This window comes from Mus musculus, chromosome 4, assembly GCF_000001635.26.
Source record: "Mus musculus strain C57BL/6J chromosome 4, GRCm38.p6 C57BL/6J".
Classification (NCBI taxonomy): Eukaryota; Metazoa; Chordata; class Mammalia; order Rodentia; family Muridae; genus Mus; species Mus musculus.
This window is the reverse complement of record NC_000070.6, coordinates 151,286,376-151,310,166: the sequence shown is the minus strand read 5'-3', so window position 1 is coordinate 151,310,166 and position 23,791 is coordinate 151,286,376. Positions and strand designations below refer to the sequence as shown.

Sequence of the window (23,791 nt, the reverse complement as noted above, 5' to 3'; positions counted from 1 at the left end):
CAGGCAGGTGCGCAGGGAGATCCTGACAGTGAGCTCTGCTAGACGCCCAAGCATGATAGCAGAGGTGGGAGCGGGTGAGAGCCGGCCGTCCTCCTGAGAATCCAGGACAGAGCCTTTCTCAGACCAGCATGCTGCTGTAGCGAAACACTGCCAAATCACTGACTTCACACAGACACAGATACACACACATACATACATACACACACACAGACACACACACACACATATACACACATACACAAACACATACACACACTCACACAGACACACACATATATACACACTCATACACACATACACATGTACACACTTGTACATTCATACATACACACTTGTACATTCATACATACACACACATATATACACATATACACACATTTACACACACATATACTCACACACAGATACAAACACTCACACAGATACACACATACACACACTCACACACCCATACACACACACTCACACATACACACAGGCATAAACACTCACACACATACACACATGTACACATACATGCACGCGCACACACACACACAGAATGTATGGTTTTCTTGCTTTTCTTGAGGCTGGAAGGCCAAGTCCAAGGCTCTGACAGATTCAATGTCTGCTGAGTTCTCTGGTTCTCGAAGTTGCTCTCTGCACCCTCAAGTCACAAAGGGTCCAAGCCTCTGTGAGCAGGGTGCAGGTCTCAGGTCTCTGTGAGCAGGGTGCAGGTCTCTCTCAGGCCTCTGTGAGCAGGGTGCAGGTCTCTCTCAGGCCTCTGTGAACAGGGTGCAGGTCTCTCTCAGGCCTCTGTGAGCAGGGTGCAAGTCTCTCTCAGGCCTCTGTGAGCAGGGTGCAGGTCTCTCTCAGGCCTCTGTGAGCAGGGTGCAGGTCTCTCTCAGGCCTCTGTGAGCAGGGTGCAGGTCTCTCCCAGGCCTCTGTGAGCAGGGTGCAGGTCTCAGGCCTCTGTGAGCAGGGTGCAGGTCTCAGGCCTCTGTGAGCAGGGTGCAGGTCTCTCTCAGGCCTCTGTGAGCAGGGTGCAGGTCTCTCTCAGGCCTCTGTGAGCAGGGTGCAGGTCTCTCTCAGGCCTCTGTGAGCAGGGTGCAGGTCTCTCTCAGGCCTCTGTGAGCAGGGTGCAGGTCTCAGGCCTCTGTGAGCAGGGTGCAGGTCTCTCTCAGGCCTCTGTGAGCAGGGTGCAGGTCTCTCTCAGGCCTCTGTGAGCAGGGTGCAGGTCTCTCTCAGGCCTCTGTGAGCAGGGTGCAGGTCTCTCTCAGGCCTCTGTGAGCAGGGTGCAGGTCTCTCTCAGGCCTCTGTGAGCAGGGTGCAGGTCTCTCTCAGGCCTCTGTGAGCCGGGTGCAGGTCTCAGGCCTCTGTGAGCAGGGTGCAAGTCTCTCTCAGGCCTCTGTGAGCAGGGTGCAGGTCTCTCTCAGGCCTCTGTGAGCAGGGTGCAGGTCTCAGGCCTCTGTGAGCAGGGTGCAGGTCTCAGGCCTCTGTGAGCAGGGTGCAGGTCTCAGGCCTCTTGTGAGCAGGGTGCAGGTCTTGTTACAGAGCTCTAACTTTTCCCCCAAGTCCTCTCCCACCAGAACCACAATGTCCCAGCAACACTGACGTGAATATGGGGTCCCCTGAGCCCTTCGTAGAGGCTACGCTCTGGGCACTGCTTGCTCTGTGACAGCTAAGGGCCATTTTGCACACACAGATATCAAATGGCTCAGAGCACAGAAACAAAGGTTCCCCCCTTAAACAGCCACCTGTCACCAGTACTGATGCCACTGTGGCCTGACGGGGCACCATGGGTAAGGTCAAAAAGATGCCCAGGAGTGCAGGCAGCTTCTAGGAGCCACTCCGAGAAGGAAGCATAGAGTCTGAGACAGACACTGGTGTGGGGGCTGCACCTCCATTTCCAGGCAAGCAGGATTCAAGAGGTACAGGCCCAGGCCCCATCCTGGACTCCCATGGGTGGGGCGCCCACTTTTTAACTAAGCTTGCCCCTGACAAGTATGCCTGGAGCCAAGTGAAGTTTGTCTGGTGTGAGATGAGGTCCCTGACTCTTGAGGGATGAGGCAGACAGACTCTTCCTGGGGTGGGCAATCGTGCCAGGAGGTGGGACCGGGAGAGTCCTCAGCCTCTTAGGGACTGATTTCTTGACTTCGAGTTAGGAATGAGGAAATGCTCGTTCCCCAGAGAGAGGGAAGAGAGGGCTTCAGAACCAAACCTCGATGCAGGCTGTGCCGTGGTGGAAGGAGGCTGCACGTTTGAGAGGATAGGAGGTGGGCAGGGCAGGTTCAGCTTCTGACCCCACCATCCCGGAAGTGGGGCTAAGGGGAGTCCTCCCGCACTCACTGCTGGGGTAGCTTGTAGGATGCCGCCCAGTTAGCCAGGTCAGAATTCCTTCTGATGTAAACACATCCAGAGCCTCTTCACGGTACATGGTACAGTGGCTCGGTCAGAATTCCTTCTGATGTAAACACATCCCACATCCCGAGCCTCTTCACAGTACAGTGGCTCCACCCAGAGACCGAGGTGCCAGTTCTCTCCCGGAAGGAAGGGTTGATGTGAGGACCAAGGGCCAGCAAGGGTATTGGGTCAGTACACACTGATACTTTGTTAGGAGATGGTGGCTCAGAGACGTAACACATCCAATGAGGCTCTAAATGGATTTTGTTAGACCTCTCAGGTGCTGGAGACATGACTCTGAGGCTAAGAACACAGGTTGCTCTTATAGAGAACCCAAGTTCCACTCCCAGCACCCATATTAGGTGGCTTACAACTGCCTGTAAATCGAACCCTGGGGGACCCGACACCCTCTTCTGGCCTCCATGTGTACCCACATGAATTTGTACATACATACATACACACACACACATACTCACATATGAATAAATATGTTCTTTAATTTTTCAGGAACCTGGACATGTGGTCACCATGTATAATGTCATCCTTTATGCCCAGAGCACCGCTTAAGCTTCAGAGAGAGAGGAGGCAGGTTTCTTGTAGCCTGACTCACCGCTGGTGTGGGGGAAGGGCAGGCTATGGCTCGTGCAGCCCGTGACTCATAAACAGACCAGAGCAGGTCTGAAACAAGTGAGACCCGGGCCGGGAGCCCCACCACTTCACCATCTTGCTTATGAGATTTGATGCTACCCCACCCAGGTTAGCAACATATCAGGATTCCAGTGAGTCAGAATTTAGCACCACCCAATGGTTACAGGCAACAAGAAGCCCGTTTCTCTCCCGTCTTATGCAACCAGAAAATTGGGACCGCATGCAGCCCGCGTGACATTATACATTTTAAAAATATTGCATTCTCTCTTGCCAGAGCCTGCAAACCCATTACAAGGCAGATAAAAAGCAGGGCCAAGGGTGGGAGTCCAGAGAAGGCAAGTAGATGTGAGATACCTGCATCCCATCATTAGGAAGCAAGCCCACTGCTCCCGCCCCGGGAGGCTCATCTTCCTGGAGGCTGCAGGACAATCTGTTATTTCGCCAAGGGAGGCCAGCAAGGATGATGCTCGTGACAGAGATGCAGGTGTAATTGCACAGACCGGAGCAGGCTGCTGCTTTAATGGATGTGGGATCTGCAGGTAGACGGTAGCGCACACCAGCTGAGATACTGAGCTTCACTCCCACTTTTTACAGGTCCCAGGTCCCAGGAGACCAAGCCCCCTGCCTTGTATCATTAAAGTACCCAGCCAGCCCTCGGCTCTCCCTGCCCCAGGCTCCAGTGGAGAGCCATTTGCTTCCTGTTGCCATCTGCAGATTACACCTCTCACCGAGGCCCTGCTCAGAGCTGCAGGAGGGACTTGGCGAGCAGACTTGGAGGGCTCCGATCACAGAGTGGAGCTGTGGGGCTGTGGCAGCCTAGATACCCGCTGAACTGTGCCAGCAAATGGACCTCCTTCCTACCCGGGCGGGTGGGAGACTTCACCACCCCTGAGGAAGGTCTTGGCTCTGCCCTGAGGCCAGAGAGACCATTAGCTCTGCTCTCCCTGTTCTCAAGAGCCCCCCTCATTCTCCCCAGATTTGATTCTCAGCTTAGGGACTTTCCCAAAGAATTCCATGTTTGTGCCAGGTTGGGGAGATGAAAGAGAGCAGAAGAGCAAACCTCCTTAAGGAGCCTTGCAAAGGGGAAAGGGGAAGACCCCTCCCTGCCATCTTGTCTGTAGCAAACTCGGCATGAGACCTGGCAGACTGAGCTAGATTGGGCATAGGCAATGCCCAGGCCCACAAGCTTTAGAGGATGGCAGCTGCCAGCTGACCCAACGAGGCTCTAGGCTCCCTGCCCTCGGTTTCTCCAGTGTTCTTAGCTAGGTCCCAACACTAGGCCTTTATCCCCATACTCCTCGGTGCTGGCATGTGGACACAGGAGCCTGTGGTCAACACGCATTCATACAGGAAGCCACGTGTGAGTGTGTGAGTGCTCAGCAAGTACAAGGAAGAAACGTCACATAGAAGTATGGTGGTGACATTACCTGAGGACCAACCCACAGGCCTGCCAGATGAATCCATGGCAAAGCATGTATAAAAGAGCCAGGGGAGACAACTAGACCCTGAGTTTACAAGGCTACGTCAAGCAAGGAAGGGCAGCAATCATCTTGCTGACCAAGACCCAATGACCCTCAATACCCTTAGTAAGTGCCACATCACAGGCATGCAAAAGGACAAGGGACTTGGGTGTGCCCGTGCACTCTGTGACCTCTGCACATCGTTCCAGGCTCCCCGATGCCCTCATGGGGTGGGTGGGGAGGTCACTGAGCTGCAACACCTGTATAGGCTGTGGGCTCGCTCCTTTTGTTCCATTGGGTTTAAAGTTCACGTTAACAAGACTCAAGCTTTTTCAAGTAAACAATCGGTGACATTTAGTAGGTTTGGGATCGTCATATAAACACTGCTGTTTAGTTTCAAACATTTCCACCCCCCCCCCAAAAAGGAACCTCCAACCAGCCCCTCGCCACTCTCTCCCTCTCGCTGCCACCAGTCTGAGTTCTGACTCCAGGATTTACCTGCATTGAAATGCCCCTCACAGGCTGGTGTGTTTGGACAGTGGGTCCCAGGAGTGGTGCTGTTTTGCAAGGTTGTGGAAATGGGAGGTGGAGCTTCACTGTAAGAAATGAGCCACAGAGGCAGGCTCCAAGGTCTCCAAGCCAAGCATGGCTTCCTGTCCACTCTGGTTCTTGACTACAGATGTGATGTGACCAGCTGCCCTCCCTCCCCATCTGTAATACTGCCAAACTGTGACTCCAAATAAATCCTTCCTAGCAGGGTATAGTGGTACACACAGCCTGTAATCCCAGCACTTGGGAGGTGAGAGCAGGAGGGTCAGGAGTTCAAGTCCATCCTTAGCTATGTATTGTGTTTGAATTCAGCCCGACACCCTGTCTCAGAAAACAACAACAGTGTGTGTGTGTGTGTGTGTGTGTGTGTGTGTGTGTGTGTAAAATATTAAATCCCATGCCCCATGCTCCTTGGATGTTTTTGTCAGGCACTTTGTCATAGCAACAACTAAGCAGTAACTAAAATAATTCAATAGATCCCTTTGGTTTCTGGCGACTGTCAGCTAGTCTAGCGGTTGTAATTGCCCACGATGTACCCTTTATTCCTTTACACAGGCGAGTAATATTCCGCTGTGTGGTTCTATTGTATCTCATTCACCATTCCATCTATGGGTGGACTTGTGGGCTGCCTGAGTCTTGTGTGAAGAGTTCCAGTGTGGATCTGAGTGACGTGAACCTCGTGCAGTCTTTTGGAACGTCTACTTAGGCACTCAGTGGCTGGTCATACAGTAATGCTGTGGTTACTTTTTTGAGGAATGGTCCACAGTTTCTGTGTAAAGCTCAAAAGAGACATCCAAAGAGCTGTCCTATTGACCAGCACTGATGGGTTCCATGGAAGCACAAGAGTAGGACCCCATTCCCTCCCACTAGGAACTCAGATCTTGGCCTGAGCCCAGGGGGCAGGAATGGGGGATGGAAGAGTCAAAACTGCCAAGTCAGGCAGATGCTGGGAGAGGCTTTAGGCAGCCCGGTCTTCCAGCACGTGGACATCAGCATCCCAGCTCAATGAGACATACAGAAGATGGCTAGGCTGAGTCACACATGACCAGGAGGGAGGCAGATCTTCCTGTCTCTGCACTTCCCTCTCCATCCTCACAACCGGGGTGACCCTGACAGTGGCCTAGATCTCAGTGCTTCTGGTCCACAAAGCTGCAGTCTACCAGCTAGAAAGGTTAGGCTCCTGTGTGTGCATTTATCAAAGCACCAGGCTTGACAGCTTTGTCCTACAGATTCAGTATTTCTAGGCATTGCAGCGGGTATCTGGACACTACAGTAAGAGACCTTCCATGCCTACCAGATCCTAGGAACAGCTCCGACTATGAAGAGGAGAGGACAGGGAGAGGGAAAGGGGAAGAGAGGGAGGAAGAGAAAGGGGGAAGGGAGTGGCCTGGACTAAGACCTTCTCCATTCCAGGGCAAGAAGGGGTAGGGCAGAGTGAGGGAAGATATGGAAGTCAGGCCAAGAGTGACTCACTTTTGCTGAGGCCACCGGTAGCCATGCAGGTTACACAGTGGATAGACAGTCTGGCTTTCATACTTCCTTGCTGTGGAGAGTGGTGAGCCCAGCCAAGGTCACGAGGATGACCTGAGTTTCAAACCCAGGCTGAAGCGGGACCAACTGGAGGGGAAGGAGCAAACCATCCAGCAACGTGGCCAGGTCCAGCAGCTCTGGGCAGCCCCACTGGTTTTTAATAGCCCTGGCCTCAGGCAAAGGAAGGCTCTCCCAGTGCGGCCCAGGCAGGGATCTGTAGGGACCACCAGAGGGGACACCATGAGTACTACAGAGGAGGGAGACCATCTGTAGGTGACCTGTGGAAACTAAGGAAGCCTGTGTTTGCTACTGCCATGTGGGTGTCAGTCACTGAAAATACATCGCTGCTTCACCGAGCAGACCTGCCATATCGGGGCTTATGTCCCTCCTGTTTCCACTGGCAGATCCAGGTAGAACACAGCCCTGACCCACAGTCATTATCCTGGGGTGTGTAGGGGAGTTTCGAACCCAGACCCTGCTCCTGCTGTGGGCGCTCACAGGACTACCTTCCTCTGTAGATCTGTGCTGGACCAGGAGAAGCCTCTGTCCTTCACTTGGCCAGCTAGACCCCATCCACACTGAGACACACAGGCTTGGGTAGCCCCATCAGGCAGAGGCTAGGTAGGGTAGGAGGCCCACAGCTGTTTAAGGGGACGGGGCTGGAGCTGCTGGGAACTCTACTCTCCACTCTCCCAGGGTGAGAATGGATGCCTGTCCTGGCCCATGTGTTCACGCCTGACTTGGCGTGAGTCTGACTGTGTGTGTTTCTGACCTGGGCTCCCAGATGGGTTGCTTAGTGCCAGGTATTTCTTTCCCATGGGGGCCCAGCCCTGCCACCTTCTCCTCTTGTAGAGATGTTTTTGTGAACTTAAGAAAAAAATCGGGAAAAGGTCGATTCCCTCTGTCCAGCCCATTAATTCTGCATGCTCAGGCCAGAATTAACCTTGGCAAGCCTTGAGAGGAGAGAGTAATTCTAACCTTAAAAATCTGCTGATTAAAGCTGGTTTGAGGAATTCGACTCCCCGCTTAATGTCTTGGCAGGGAGCCCAGCCTCGCATTAACATAGCCACAGTCTGGCCTGGCATTTCCCCCACCTTCTTCACAAACAAAGCCTCATGACCGGTTTTAAGTAAGAATTCCTTCCCAGACTCCTGCCTGGGTGCAGCTGGGTGGCAAAGGTCCGCCTTGGTACCCAGACAGTGTCACAGGTGTTTAGCAGATGCAGTTCTGAGGCCCACCTGGAGAGGGAGCCAATCCCAGCCACTACCTTGTGCTCCCCACTCCTCACTTAGAATGGCCACTGAGGGCCTGGAGTGTGGGATTCTGTTACCCATCTCTGCTGCCCTCTAGAGGCTAGGCATGGAGGAGTGGGACAAAGAGGGCTGGCTCCCTGGAAATGGAGAGAGCCCCCAGCCCCAGAGAGCACAGAGAGCCGCATCTTGGACAGCAGTTCTCCATCTCTCTGGTCATTCTTTGTCTAAATGCGTAAAACCCACATGGGATGCTGTCCACAGGGGTGGTAGACCAAGAAGAGCCTGTGGAAATCCATTGTCTGTGTGAGAAACTCTGGACACCTAACACAGACAGGATGGGGGAATAAAGAGCAGAAAGCTTGCTTCATATCCAGAGAGGGAGGAGAGGAACAGAGGGGAGATGTCTAGCTGTCACCAATACAAACCACTGGCACGATCAAGATCAGTTCCCACCACTTGACAAGTCTACAAGAAATGAGTCTGAGCAATGCACTTTGATGAGAAAAAGGACATTTTACTTTATTTATTTATTATTTATGTCTTGTAGCTTTGCAAGTATTTGTAATAGAAATGGCAAGGCTATATTGAAATTGGTTGGAGATACAAACCCCTGATGGCTGGGTGAGACCACACACACACACACACACACACACACACACACACACACACACACGGGGTAGCTCCTGCTGACCACAGGACAAGCAGGGCCAGGCAGCCTGATGCATCCACAAGGGGAAGAGCAAAGACCGTGTTCCTCCCACGTGGGGCCAAAGGCCCATGTGCCAGGACAGGCTGCTAAGGCTGAGAAAATGACACCTCCAGCATCCATCTGGCTCTGCAGAGCAAACAAACGGGCCAGGGCTGAGAGTGACAGGAACCATGTGCTCGCCCATGGATCCCCGGAGGGTGGGAGAACATTTGGGCGAGGGTGGCTAAGTACCCGGACTTCACCCCAGAAGGAGGCAGAATGGAAGCAGCAGATTGTAGGGCCAAGATGATCTCGGGACAGATGTGCACGCCCACTGTGGCCTGGTCATCCCTGACCAGAGCTTCACAGCTGGAAACAATGCCCACTGCACATCCAAATTTACCTTATTATCCGTTTTTAGCCATTACTCTATTTTATGCCCATTAATTTATTAATCTTGGAAACCACCACCAACCCCCAGCACAATAAAGTCAGAGCTCTGGGAATTTTATTTATGTCTTTGAACATGATTTTTATGCCTTCTTATCTAAAACTTCATTTAATCTTTATCGCACTCCTCACTCATGCGATCCTTAGGCTGACGGGGCTTTACCGGGGCGGTTTCTCTCACAAGCACAGTGTCTCCCACGGGTTGGGAGCTCAGGTGAAGGAGGTGGGTGCTGCTGGGGCTGGTGCCAGAGTCAGGACTGCTATGCCCGTGCTGTCATCCTGAGACTGTGCAGTCTGCCCCACCTACACCCCGCACCGCGCTGGCCCCGCCCCCAGTGCCTGCTCCTAACCTCATGCAGTCTCCACCCTCCCACTCCCCTGCCCCCAATCCCTGCGCTGGCTCCTACCCCAGTGCCTGCTGCTTCTTGGGCTTCCCTCGCTGATCTTCGGTTCTCCTTGAGTTCCCACTCCGCAAAAACTTCCCCTGCTGGAGAAGTGCTCTAGAACATTCTGTGGAGATGCCAGGCAACCCTCTAGTTTGAGAACCCTGTCCCCGTTCTCCTGGTGCACTGCACAGGGCCATCTCTCTATGCCTTGCTGAGACCACAAGGGAGCTTCGCTTCGGAGGCAAGGGGTGGGAGACGGCAGGTACCCTCTTGTCTAGAGACTAGTGGGGTGCCACGCAGAGCCCTGGCGTCCATAGTGACCCCACCGCTGATGTTTTCCTCGGCCTTCTCCTGCCCTGAGAACCAGCCCATTTAGGGGTCTGGGGTGTCTGCTGTTTGTGTGTTCTGGGGCCAACAGGCCTTTTTCCAGAGTGGTGTGTCCCAGGAAGAGACAAGGCTCCCTATCTTTTCCTTTTCCTTCGCGTGCTTCCTGTGGGGGTGGGGAGCTTTGAGACGTGTCCTGCCTCTGCCCCACCTTCTCTCTTCCCTCAGTTGGCGCTACCTTGGCAGACCTGTTTCACAGCCAAGCTGAGCCACCTGATCCCCAGGATCCCTCTGCGGTGTGGGTCAGATCTGTCTCTGAGCTCCCACAAGCTGTGCAGATCTGAGGAGAGCCCAGAATTCAGCTATGACACCTTATCCAAGGAAGACCTCAACAGCCACCTCTGTGGAGGGACATTCTCACCCGCCTTCTTTCAAAGATTTCAGAAAGTTCCCTATTGTGGCACCCTTCTGGGTCCTTCTGGGTTCTCTATAGCACCCGGTACAGCCATGTTCAATTAAATGGCTTCAAGACCAGATTAACATCATGAAAAGGCAGGACCACCTGATGCCAGATGAGGAGAAGCCACGTGAGGGAGGAGGCACTCTTTGGAGAATGGCCATCTGAGAAGATAATCTTTTAGCAGATTTCCACCCCAGCTCAACAACATCCCTCCTAAGGCCTCAAAGAAAGTACAGTATGCAGGGGAGAGACCCTGAGCTTGCTGGGCAGCCTGCCATCCCCTTTGGCTACTGGGGAAGATCACTAAGGATTCAATGGCTTTTGCTCACTGGTCATTGTCCAGTATGGTGGGGAACAGGCCATGTGTGTGTGTGGGGGGGAGGTCTTCGGAGTGGAGCAGGATGGGAGCCCTGGCCAGTGATGATCTAATATTCCCCATCTCTGCCACCACTCCAACCTGGAGGCCGAGTCAGCCTGCATGCGATCCGTTTGCCTCAGACTCATTTTGAAGCAATCCACTATTTAATGAGTCCCGGGCTCCAGCACTCGTGCAAGCAGCATTTGAATTAAATTATTTGGTCCAATCTTAAATTGATACAAACCAAATCCTTCAGCGAGGACAGTTCTAGGACCCCCCACCCCCACCCCCAGGGACTTTATCACTTTTGCACTCAACAGAGGCAGGTCCCGTGGAAGCGCTGACTTCTTGGCCATGGCACTAGTGAGAAGCAACCAGAGGTGGCCTGCTGCGGGAGAAGACACGAGAGCTTCAGGAGTCAGCCAAGGCTCCATCAGGTCCCTAAGATGCTAGGTGACCTTGAACAAGTCATTGAGCCTGTCTAGGCATTGGGCCCCCTCAATGATGCCTCTGTGCCGTTAGATGGCCATTGTGTCAGCCTCCACGTGTCCCACACAGGCTCTACCCAAGACACCAAGGATCAGTCTCAGCGTTCAGGGTAACTGCTTCCTTCCTTCTGGGCCTTAGTATACATTTGCTATGGTTAGGGGGATCTGAGAGGTACTGGGGGAAAACTGCTCTTTGGGGGGTACCTGTCCCCTAATATGTCAAATATTCAGCAGGAAAAGACCACCTTGACCCCACCCTGAGCCTCTGTACTGCTGTACTTGGTAGACATCAGCATTTAGCTCATTCCTCAGCCTGTCTGCAACTAGCCATGCCTACAGCCTTGGGAGAACCCCACAGGCTACTCTGGCCTCCTGGCATCCCTAGAATTAGGCTCACTACCCAGAAAGGTCAAGTCCCTCTTTGGTGCTGTCATCCCAAATCTAGAAGCAATAGACTCAAATGCCTCTTGGGTCACAGCTAGAATCAGGAAGATCTCACCCTCTGCCACGTAAAGGCTGTCCAGAAGCAGCAGGAGAGAAAAAACAGAGGAGGAGGTAAGACACAGACGCAGGGGAGACCTACATTTGGAGCTTCAGCCCTCAGAGCTGCCCACAGTCAACTGAGAGGCCTGACTAGTGGAGAGGGAGAGAACCATAGAAGCCAGGGGTGTTTGCTTCACACATGAAGTTATCTGTCAACACACTGGTCCTGGGTCTTAATGGGGCCTTCCATGGGACAGTTTGAAACACAGACTCTGCCCACAAGCTCCCAAACATAGGATTCAGATAAGAAACGCAGGAAGGACCTGGCATCCCTGCCTGTCCAGAGTCTGTACAGGAGGTCACTGCTGTGTACTCAGCCTGGTGTCTTCTGCCTGTCACCTCTCGGGTCACCTCCTCTTCACTCTCCTTATCTCAACACAAATGTCCCTTCCTCTCAGGTGGCTTTGCTGACCTTCAATCCGGAAGGAGCACATCTCACCCACTCTGAGGTCTTGGCACTTGGCCTTGGGCCTCTTGTTTATTCTTTACCATTTATTGGGGTTCACTCAGGAACCGAGGCAATGAGCGGATATGGTCCTGGAGAAGATAGCAGTAAAACCTCCCAGGTATCATCTTTGCTTTCCTTGTACATCTGAGCCCAGGTCTGCTTGCCCAGGGTGCCCTCCTGCCAAGGTATAGCTGAGTCTCACCTGGAAGCTCACCTCCCCAACTTACTTCAACAGGATTAAGCTGGTATCTTCCAGAGGGATTCTCTATTCCCTCCTCTGGTCTCTTCTCCATCACTACCTCTACACAGAGGCTCATTCTAAATCCATTTGTCTTGGTCATGTATACATCAGATACAAGCGAGAGAATTAAACTAAGCACACCAAGAATCTGTTCACTCTGTGTGCCTTTATGGAGACGGTTACCTGTCCCCAGCCCCACCTCAGGGAAGAGGGGAGCCAAGAAGAGCTCCCATCTGTGCCCCTGAGGAATGTGGAGGTTACTGCAGCAGCCACAGCCAGATCTCAGACCCTGGCAGGCAGCCTGTCTGCTGTGACCTCAGCAGGGATGTCCACAGAGGAAACTCCCCTTCCCCTGTGAGAGGATTACAGATGAGATTTGCTGGCACATGCCCTGGTCTGAGGACACAGCAGGTAGTATCCCTGCTTTAGAGCCAGCTTCAAGGGGTGAGCTTTTCTGGGGGCAGGTTCAGAAGGTTCTGGAAACCTTCGATGATTGAGTCCTGCTAGTTCTGGAAGAATGATGGACTCGGGCCTTTAGACATTCCAGTGTCCCAAGTCCCCACTCTGAAAGCCCCCAATTCTCCATATCGTCCTATCTCCATATCCAAGCATCCTGGTTCTTGGAATTCTGCTCTAAGGGTCTTGGCCTATTGGTGACATTTCCTATTGCTGTGACAAAATATCCAACAAAGCCACTTGAGGAAGGGTTGTTCTGCAGTTCCAGGAGGTGCGTTTTACCAGGAGGGGATCACGGAGCAACTGATGAGGCTGTGTTCTGCATCCGCAGGATGCAGACACTGGATGCTGGTGATCAGCTGGCTGGCTCCTCTTTATTCATTCTTTGATCTCAGCCTGTAGGATGGTGCTGCCCACAATTCAAGGTTTTGGTCTTTCCACCTGAATTAATCCAATCTAGGAACTCCCTTACAGATATGGCCAGAGGTTGTTTTCCAGGGTGAATCTAAGCCCCACCTTCACATTCAAGGCTAACATCGTATAGTGTATTGTGACTGAAGCTCTGAACCATTCATTTTAACTCATGTAAAGGATTTGCACAGCCGCACGGGGCTAGAGGCTGCCATGTTGAATAATGTCTCTCTGTGGAGGCATGGATGCTTCAGGGTGTAGACAGGTTCTACTGGCGCTGATACAGGAGTCTCCAGGAACCCTTGCTGGTTGAGGCCTGCCAGCCTAGCAAAAACAGACTCTGGTCTTCAAATGGTTCCTCAGGCCCCTTGCTGCTGATGCCCTGACTAGCTAGAGTTCTCTGGGTACCGAACCATAGAATATAGCATGTGGCTAGTCTTCCATGCGGCTACATTTTCCTTGAAAGAAAAGTCAATGGCAAACTGGTTTTTTGAGGGTGTGGGGCTCCCTGTCTACTGCCTCCTCTTGAGAGGTAGATCTCAGAAAACAGTGAGGGGGTGTTTCTTCTAGGGAGGCCGAGCATCCAGGGACGCTGTACTTATCCAAGGGAGAGGAGCCACATGGGCTCAGACTCAGGGTCAGCAAAAGAACAAACCACTTGCAACTCAAACCCATGTCCAGCCCCTCATATCTGTTTGCTAACTATTCATCCTGTTGCTTCTGTGTGCTTGCGCTGTGGTAGCCCCCTCCTAGTCAGTCGTGGTATGAGAACTGAGGGATGACAGAGAGTGTGTTGTATGTAGGGGACTTTTTCTTGAAGGACCATATAATGTTCATGTTTCCATTTCTGAAGGGTTGGGGCTTGGCAAGTTCTGGCTCGGCCTAAGAGTCAACTGTGTGTTTTACATGTCATCAACAGTTTTCTAAAACTGAAAGAAACAGTAACGCTTATGACGTGTGAAAATCACATAACACTCGCTTTTCTGTGTCTCACTAGGACAAGCCATATCCATCCACAGACCTGTCCCCCAAGGCTGCTTTGGCCCCACAGGGAAGAACTGAGCAGAAATACTTAGTGGTCTGACTCACCAAGCTAAAAATAGCTAAAAATGCTTGCCATCTAGACCTATCCCCGAACAGAATGTTTCCCGGCCCCTGTGAGGAGCAGAAGGGTAGAATGTGGATCCGCAATAATGAAGGTGCGCGATTCTCTCTGGGAAAATCTCCATGCTTCTTGCTGTCCCTACAGACAGCATGGACTCCTCTGTCCAGGAACTCTGCTACGTAACGGACAGAAAGGGATCCTGCAGGTTCCTGCGGGTTCCTGCGGGTTCCTGCAGCTGCTGAGATGTGACAGGTGAAGAGAAGGCAGCTGGCCCCAGAGCCACCCCCTGGTGAGAGCAGAGGCCTGCACCAGGGATGCCCAAGGCCAGCTGGGCACTGTGAGCCAGTGCTATCTCAGGAAGAAAGAACAGAGGCCTTAGTGGAGCTTAGTTTGGGCCAGCAGAAGTATCTAGGTCCTGCCTGCTCTTCTTTAGCTCTCTGTACCTCTAGGACTTCCCCGAGATGGAAACCTGGGCCATGTGTGATTGAAACTGGAAGCCAAAGGAAAGAGCTCTCCTCTCTCTCTCTCTCTCTCTCTCTCTCTCTCTCTGTCTCTCTCTCTCTCTCTCTGTCTGTCTTTCCCCCCACCTGTGTGTGTGTGTGTATGTGTATGTGTGTGTGCGTGCATGTGTCTAAGAGATGAATAGAAGCAGTGAGACATGAGAAAGAGAGAGAACAGAAACAACAGGTGGAAAGGCAGAGAGAAAGTTGGAGGAGGGCTCCCCACAGTGTCTTGCCCTCCTAGCCAATAAATTGAGCTCTGCCTTTGGCACAGGGAAGCAATGGGGAGCCCTGGCAGAGCCCGCATGGCCAGCGCACCTGTTGCTCTAGGTGACGCTTTTACTTTGAAGACAGCTGGTCTTTGTTGTTGGTTCCTCTGTTGCTCCACCTTTCCTTTTATTAAAAGATAAAAAACATTGTGTGGTTTACAAGGAAACCTGGGTGTGTTAGATGGAGGCTGCTGTACCTTAACCCCCAATGTGGCTCTTCTGAGGGCCACTTCTGCCGAAGGGTGGCATTCCTGAAGGTGTCTAGCTGTCTCTCTCTCTCTCTCTCTGTCTCTCTCTCCATTTGTCTCTCAGTCTCTCTGTCTCTCCACCCACCCACATTTGTTTTGTAATTATCATACCAAGCAACGAGTCCCCTTGGGGTATTCTCATACACACTTACCCTTGATTTATCCCTACCCCTGTCTTCTCCTCTCCGTCTCCAGCCCCTGTCCCTATTTTACCCTTCTGCCCAGACTTCCCCTTTCCTTTCTGTATCACGTGTTCCTGTGACACAGCCTGCTTTCTTAAAGCCTCATTATCCTCCTCTCTTGGGCCCCTTTCCAGTTTCCTGGCTTTGCACATTTATATCTGTATATATATTATATACACACATACAAAAATCCAACAATGGGAGCCTAATATGAGAGAGAATCGCTGTATTTGTCTTTCTGAATCTGGGTTTATTACACAGAAGTATACAGGGAGGCCACAGCACACACTCTCACACAACCACAGGAGTGTACACACACACACTTACACCTATTCACATACATGCTCTCACATACACAGTCACACACACACACATACACCTATACACATTCACACATGTACACACACATACATACACACATACTCACACATGTACACACACAGACATACACAGTCTTCTCACACACACACTCACACATATACATACTTACATCACATACTCATGCCCAGTCATACAAACATACATGTTTACGTACTCATACATATACACACAAATACAATCACAACTCACACTCAGCCTCTCACACACACATTTACACACCCATTCACATATACACTCCCACATGCATACATATGTACACCCCCTACACACACATGTACACACAGAGACATATACAGTCTCACACACAAACTCACACATATACACACTTGCATACATATAATAACACATTCACACCCAGTCATACACACATATATGTTTACATACTCCCACACACACACTCATACACACATTCGTACACACTTGCACACATACAATCACATATTCATACTCAGTCACACACACATGCTCACATACTCGCTCATACATATGCACATATACAATCACACACACATGAGAGTAGACATGGAGATAGAGCTCCTTCTAACCACATCCCAGCCCCTTATTGGAAAGTTCCACCTGGGAAGGCTGGGGACACCCGCAGCCTGGTCAGATCAGGCCGAGAGTTTGTACAGCACAAATCACTACAGGCAAAGTTGATTGCTTTTAGGTGAGCAGGTAAAGGAATGGTCTGATATACTGCCTTGTGAAATGTTGCACAGTTAATCCCCAATCAGCTTGGCGATGACAGCGTCACTCAAACTGGAGATCCACAAAAAGACTGGGAAAGCCAGATGGGTTCAGGTCACAGCAAGCAAGGGAGCAGAGGTGCCGAAGGGGAGCAGGCAGCCCGGGATTGTGTGGTCATGGCGAGGAAGGAGCACACAGTGCATGCCTACTGTGTCCTCCCATCAAGGATCCTGAGTGTTTGGCCTACCTCCCATCCGAAGCACTTTCAACCACACTGGTCACACACCTCTGCATCCCATACGCCTCCCTTGTGGGGTTCCTATGGGCTCCTCTGCATTGACAAGGAGAAAGCTAGAGTCAACCGTCCAGGCGATGATCACCCAGGGGCTGCCGTCCCAAAGCAAGCATCTGAGATACAGATGTGACTGCTACTCTCCTTAACTTCCCACTGTTCCTAGATGAGGAGCCACAGCCCTGCTTGCCATCACCAGTGGGGAATCTGACCAGAGTAGCCAGCTCAGCGCACTCTGTACATCATCCGTCCATCTGTCTTCCTGGTTCCTCAAGCACTGTCCCACCTCACCCTCAACCCTGGGCTCTCCAGCTGCTAATGCTGTCTTACCCATCTCTTGCCTCAGCTAGGCCAACTCATTCTTCTGGCTTCTCGACCCCCCTCTGGTGAGAGCCTGTCACATGTTTGCACAGATGCTAGACTCAGAGACTGACACAAGCCTCCTGTTGTTACATTAGCTCTCTTTCCTCACGACCACTCTGATGGTAATCATTTTGCAGCCTGGAATGATAGCAGCGTCTGAGCCAGTGAGTGGTAGGATAGCCAAGTCGGGTCTCCTGCCCCACCCAGCATCCATGATGCTGCCGGCCCCTCCTGAGTGCCTCTGATGCTAGGAGCGCGGGACTATGCACATGTTCCCATGTGAGGACAGGCGTGCATCATGCAACACAAGTGTGGCTCTCTTGAAACCAGAGCTGAATGAACCCTTGGAGCACTAACACACCACCACCTCCAGAGTCTCATCCTGCGTGTGCTGAAGTCCTCGTCTTACTGAGTACCAGAAATGAAAACGAGATATCTACTCTCCCCACCATTGAGCATACCAGGTTAAGGAGCTTTAAGTCATGGATAGGAAAGGGCTTACTCAACTTGACCCAGAGACAGTAAGAGAGCCATGGAGGTAAACATGGGACGGCGAAGCCCATGCTCTGGGGCTCCTGGCTTCTCCTACACAATGCCCGCATTGTCAGAGTGTAGCCTTGGCTTTGCTTCCTCTCACAGGTTCCTAACTTCACACCTCTCTGCTGATGAGACGAGAGATGTGTGATCATGGCAGAGGCACATCTACAGATGGGCTTATGGCTCTGAGTGAAGCCTGGAGATTCCTCTAGTTTAAATGCACAAGCCCTGATAGGCACACGTCCATTTTTCATTTGAACTTCATTTTGCTTATGCAGCGATTCTGGGCACTTCTGGGTAGATGGGTTTTTGGCTGGCATGTGTAGAGAGGGCACCCCTGTTCACTCCCTTTCCACATTCACACACTGGGTAGATCAGGTGTTTGGCAAATTTGCAGCCTAACCGTGGGATTCCAGAGGCTAAGATCTATGAGTAGGGGGCACAGCAAGGGGATATGATGCCAGAAGCTGGACTTGTTCATCTCAAGTCTGGAGGGGAGTAAACAGTGAGAAGACACAGACGAGAGCCTTTTATTTCTAAGGGATGGGGACATTTCTCTCAACCATCAGTGTCTCTCTCCTCTTGACTCACAAAGTAAGGCAAAGAAACTGCCCATGAGAAACAAGGTTGCCATGAAAGGAAGGAGGGCACAGAAAGTCACAGGTGGCTGTTTGTTCTGTTGCAAACCAAACCAAGGGGGGGGGGGAATGTCCAAACAAGAGTCAACCTGGCAAGAAATGAAAGGAAAAAAATCCCAATCACAAAACCAAAACACAGCATCTTGCAAACCAGAGAAGTCAGGGAAGAATATTGCCTTCTTAATAATAAATACATTTCGTGGGCAAGAACTGCAAGGGAATCGTTTAAATTAATTTCCGCTTTGTTTGTTTGGTTTGTACAGGGCTTAAATCCCAGCTGACAGCGATCTGTAAAAGTTCTAACATATTGGAAATCTGATTTTCTTGCAGCCTGAATCCCAGAGTCCAAAATGATTTCTCTTCCAACCCCGCTAATCAGACAGGCAAGGCTCAGATGGACTCTGAGTCAAGCCAAATTGCACTTGGTCTTTCTGGGGGGCATAAAAACATCTGACAGAAGTGCCAAGGAGAGGCTCCCTGCCATTCCTCTCTGCTATGGGGGAGGTGGGAGCAGTCCCTCGGTGTCCTGGGCAGCTCTACCAACTCATCCTTCTCTGTCCACTCCACTGTTTCTGGGCTGGACCTTGACAAGCCAAGGGAACGCTGAGCATGGAAAGGGGGATTGTCGGACTTGGAATCGGAAGCCCAAAGCAAAGTCTTTGGCGCAGACTCGGGGGTGGATCCCATCACCAGGCACACCGAGACAGCCCTTGCCGAATCAGTGCGCTGTGGCCGGATGCCTTTCTCTCCCATGCAGATTTCTGGAGGACCCTAACTGGCAGGTCACCTTTGGTCTCTTCTCATCTCACCAACAGGCTCACCCCTTGAGAACCAAGCTCTGAATATAGATCAGCTGCCCCCCCCCACCCAGAAACAGAGGCTGCAGTGCAGCCCACCCACCGGTCAACTCCACCAAGTGATAGGCCCCCGAGGACTGACCTTCCTCCCGGATCAGCCCCAAACCTGAGCGCCCCCACCCCCCATTGTCCAACCATTTATCTGCAGTAAATACAAAAAGCAAGCAAACAAACATGGGAACAAACCAACCAACCCTTACTCAAAAGCAAAAGTGGGATACGTAGAAGGTGGTAACCCCCACCTCTGTAGACATATTCCACTGTTGCCTAGCCTTGTTCCCATTAGCACTGGACTTATTTCAACAAGGATGGCTATCCTGGGGCAGTATGGTGTGTGTGTGTGTGTGTGTGTGTGTGTGTGTGTGTGTGTGTACATGTGAACACATGTCTGTATGTGTGCATGTGCGCATATGTCTCTGTGTTATGTGCGCGCATATCTCTGTGTGTGTTGTGTGCATGTGTGTATATATCTGTGTGCATGCATGTGTCTCTGTGTGTGTGTGCATGTGTGTGTTTGAGTGTGTGTGTGTGTGCGCTCGCGTGTGCGTGCATGTGGGTGTGTGTGTTGTTTTATTCCACAAGGTAACCCTCAGTCCTCCCAATACACCCAAGGATTTGCCCAGGCTGTGTCGATGAGCACGGTAACTTCAGCCCCTTAGTGCTGCCTGGCAGTTCTGAGTTCTCCGGTGCCTTTAGTCCTCCACAGGGTACAGTGCCAGATGCCTGCACCCCACCCCACCCCCCCACACACACTGGCATGCCCTACAATCTATCTTAGACCCTATCCCTGGAGTCCACCCTGTGCCTCAGTCTCCCCAGGCCTGCCAGCAGTGGCATGGTCCCTCTTGCTCCTCTTTGTTGCACCCACTGTCTTCCTCCCTCCCTTCCCTCTTTCCAACTGAACTCTCGTTTTTCCTCTCTCTCCCTAGTGCTTGTACGGCTGCTATGTCCATTCCTCCATCATACCTACTTTCCACCGGAGGTGCTACTGGCTCCTTCAGGTAGGTGGCTGAGGTTGGATTTCTCATGCGTCGCTCTCTGGTGCTTGGGAAGGGTCTGTGGAGGGCGTTGAGGGGGCGTGGGGCTCCTGTGCGTGACAGCAAGTTTGGGCTGAGAGTCCTGGTGCGATCTCCTAGTTTTCAGCGGTATTTGCCAAGGCTGGTTTGGTGACAGGTCTAGTTGTGAGTGAAGTTCCAGAAAGGAAAGTGAGAACTGGTGGCCAGGGTACACCTTGCTCATTCATGAGGATAAAGAGCTTCAAGGTGCCAAGGTTCCCAGTTTCCTTTTAGTGAGGTTTAAGAAGGCTGGGTGTCACGTCCCTCACTATAAAATCCCTGTTGGCTACAATCCATATATTCATTTGCTGTCTTGGTTAGTCAGAAGGTACATGTGGGAAATAGGCTTTCATGGCTGGTTTTGGTACTGTGGGATTGTCAGGGTTGCCCACTGGAGAGGAGTAGGTCTTGTGATTGATATGTGATGCCTGCCTTAAAGACTGTGGTGTGGGAGCATCTGCCATGCTTGTGGAAGGGGTCTATGTCCATGGTGCTGGCTAGGCAGCCTCTGTCTGTGGTTATGGACAAATTGTTATGTTGTGGTGTAGCCAGGAAGCCTCTGTCCATGATTTTGTCCAGGCAGCCTCTGTCCGTGGTGCTGGCCAGGCAGCCTCTGTCTGTGGTTATGAACAGCTTTGTCTGTTGTGTGACTAGGCAGCCTCCTGGCCAGGCAGCCTCTATCGTGGTGCTGGCAAGACAGCCTCTGTCCGTGGTTATAAACAACAAAAACAAAAACAAAAACAAAAACAAAAACAACAACAAAAAAAGCTATGTCTGTGGTGCAACCAGGCAGCCTCTGTCCATGGTTCTGGCCAGGCAGCCTCTGTGGTGCTGGTCAGGCAGCCTCTGTGCGTGGTGCTGGACAGACAGCCCCTGTTTGTGATTATGGACAAACACCTATAGTCTATGGTTATGGACAAACAGCTGTATCTGTGGTGTATCCAGACTGCCTCTGTCCATGGTGCTGGCCCATTGGGTCTAAGCAGAGGCTATCTAGAAGCCACTCAGGATAGGATGTCACTGCGAGGGAGGAAGGGCTGAGGGTTTATCCGATGGGACTGGACCTGGATCTCTTTCCAAGCTATCTGCTATACAAATTCTCTATGTAGAACCCAGCCCAATGGGCCTGTCCCCATTACCCTTACACATAACTTTGTCCTACTACCTCTGGCCAGGAACTGCTGCCTGGGGGCCTCGTTACTGTGGCCCCACTGTGTGCACTCAATTCTGTTCAAACTGACAAGTGCATGAGGGTTGTTGTCTTGGGGACCTGAGGGGCAAGGTTGGGAATAAATTAACAGAAAAGAGCACCAGGTACAGAGAGACCACTGCTTCCAGGGAGGATGGTCTGGGAAGTATCACAGGGCTTGAGGCTGTCTGCATAGGGAGGCCACGGCTCAGCCTTGGCAGGGCCCTACCACCCTGGTCTCCCAGCTGTAGCCACCAGTCAGTCCTTCCATTCTCCTTCAGTTCCCAAAAGTAGTTAGTTGCCTGTGGCTCAGCACATTCCTTAGAAAGCGACCAGTCAGACTATTGCTCATCGGCAAAGCTGACACTTCCCTCACACCAGGCTCCACTGTCAGTTGTCCCATCTCCGTGTCCTTGGGAGGCAGATGCAGGAGTGTCCAGTTTCCTGCATCCAGGGGTGTTCTGCATGGTGGTGGAGAACTGCTTTTGTTCCTAGGCATTGTCCTGAAGACACTAAGGAGCAGGTCAGTGAGGTCTCGGCTCTGAGGACAGTGCTCTGGGCTGGCTACAAACATGACCCTGGTTCCCTGGCTTGGATGCTAGGTCACAGGGACTTGATTTATTCCAGCTTCCTGTCCCTGGCTGTGGCTCTTTTCCTTTTGGTGTCTATGTCCCTTGTTAGAATGCATCTCTGTCATGCCCTCTGTGCCACACCAGACTGGGACTCCTAACAGATTAGCTCCCCACTTGCCAGCTTCCTGCTGGGGGTGCGAACACCCCTCCTCAAGGGTGGCCTCCTCCTCCTCCACGCCTGCCCTCAGCCCATCACGCTCTTGTGGCTTTTTAACTCCATTAAACTTCCTCTGCCGGAAGCAGAAACCTTTGGGCAGCGTGAGGGCTGAGCTCTCTTCTCCACAGCTGCATTCCGGTGCCTTCCAGATGCGCCTAAAGCAAGAGGGAAAGCCCTCTCCTCCGCACACTCTCCACTCTCCCTCCCTGTCTCTGCATCCTGGCCTCTGGCTGCTGAAGACATGCCTGGGGTGATTGGTGTGCTTGAGTCTCGCTTGTCACGATCCGGCTGACAGGAAGCTGGACTCCCCTCCTCCCACCAAAGGCCAGTGTGGCAGAACTAACTTGGCTGCTCTGGTGCATCTTCATTTGCCATCTCACGCCGGGCAGGATTGTCATCCCCATCGCTCATCTCTGGGTCCTCAAACACCAAGGACCACAGAAAAGCCTTGGTGGGGAGGAGGGTATCAGGGCTGGGCCCCATGGGAGGTGAGAAAGGAAGTTGCTGAACAGGGTGGTGTTTAGGCCCTGAGGAGGTGCTGAGGAAGAGACCAGGGTTGGCCAGGAGCATACAGCCCACCATCTGCTGAGCAAAGTAGCTGGAACAAGACAACCTTCTAGAGAGGGTGGGACTTACAGGATGGGTGCAGTCAGGGGAGAGTACAGCTGGATAAAGGAACTTCCTCAAGGGATACCCCCACCTCTGGCTGCCACCGTCTCAGCTCAGTAGCCAGCTCTTGCCCACAAACTGTGGCTCGATTCCATCCTCTGGCATCTTCCAGTGGGGGCCACTTCAGAGCCATTTAGCACAGCAGGGACCTCTATGGGACCACAGTAGGGACAAAGAAATCCACTGGGGTCTTATTACCCACAGTGGTAGATCCCCCAACAGAGAAACCTACTGCCTCTGTCTCCCTCAGAACCAAGCACGGAGCCTTGACCAAGGCAGGGCAAGAGCCAACATGTCCTAAAGGTCACAGTTTAACAAACAAATGTCCTCAAAGAGCAGTGCAGAGCAAGCCCAAAGGCCAGTGGCTAGGAACATGGGTCAACGTCAAGACCCAGAAGATGAAACTGAGTCATACAGAGTTAGAAGTGTTTGAGCCACCTGGCTTTCTTCGGGGAGGGGGTCCAGCTGTGGTCAAGGCTTTGTGCTTGGCACTGAGGGAGTCAGGTGGTAGCTGCTTCTTTCTGTCGGTTTGTGTGTGTGTCATAACCCCTCCCCCCAGTCACTGCTAGTGAAGTTTCTACTGTAGCTGAATCCAGGACACAACTGAGCAAGCCTACAATCTAGGACACTGAAGCCTAGCTAGCTCACAGGCCTGTAAGGCTGTTACCATGACTGGAGGATCCTGTGCTGCTCAAAACGCTGGGCATCTCAGAGGTGCATAAGGGTGGGGCCACTTGTGCCCAAGACAGTATCCCCAGCTGCAAGCCCCTATGGACCCTGAGTCGACTGTATTTCTCCATCTCCTTCTCCAGCTGGCCAGACCCTGTGGAGAAGGCCACCTCTGCAGGTTCCATACACGCTGCCTTTGCTCACACCGTCACCCTCTGTGTCACAGCTATCAGGTCCCTCGGCTTCAGTGCCCAGTGAGGTCCACAGAGAACAGGGCCAGGTCTAG

The 23,791-nt window shown here is 52.1% G+C and overlaps 1 protein-coding gene across 11 annotated transcripts in view; it reads left to right on the top strand.

Annotated features, from left to right (window-relative positions):
* Camta1 (calmodulin binding transcription activator 1) overlaps positions 1-23,791 on the top strand; it is an 802,246-nt gene that overhangs the window by 551,602 nt on the left and 226,853 nt on the right. For 9 of the 11 annotated variants that reach the window (XM_030253021.1, XM_030253020.1, XM_030253015.1 and 6 more), the window contains exon 1: positions 20,069-20,135. Coding sequence is in view for 1 of the 11 variants with exons in the window: in NM_001081557.3 (NP_001075026.1) it covers positions 20,064-20,135 (72 nt within the window). In the remaining 10 variants the exon portion in view is untranslated. Of the gene's footprint in view, positions 1-17,727; positions 20,136-23,791 lie in introns of those variants that run through there. The other 2 variants (NM_001081557.3, XM_030253022.1) reach the window with 2 other exon arrangements.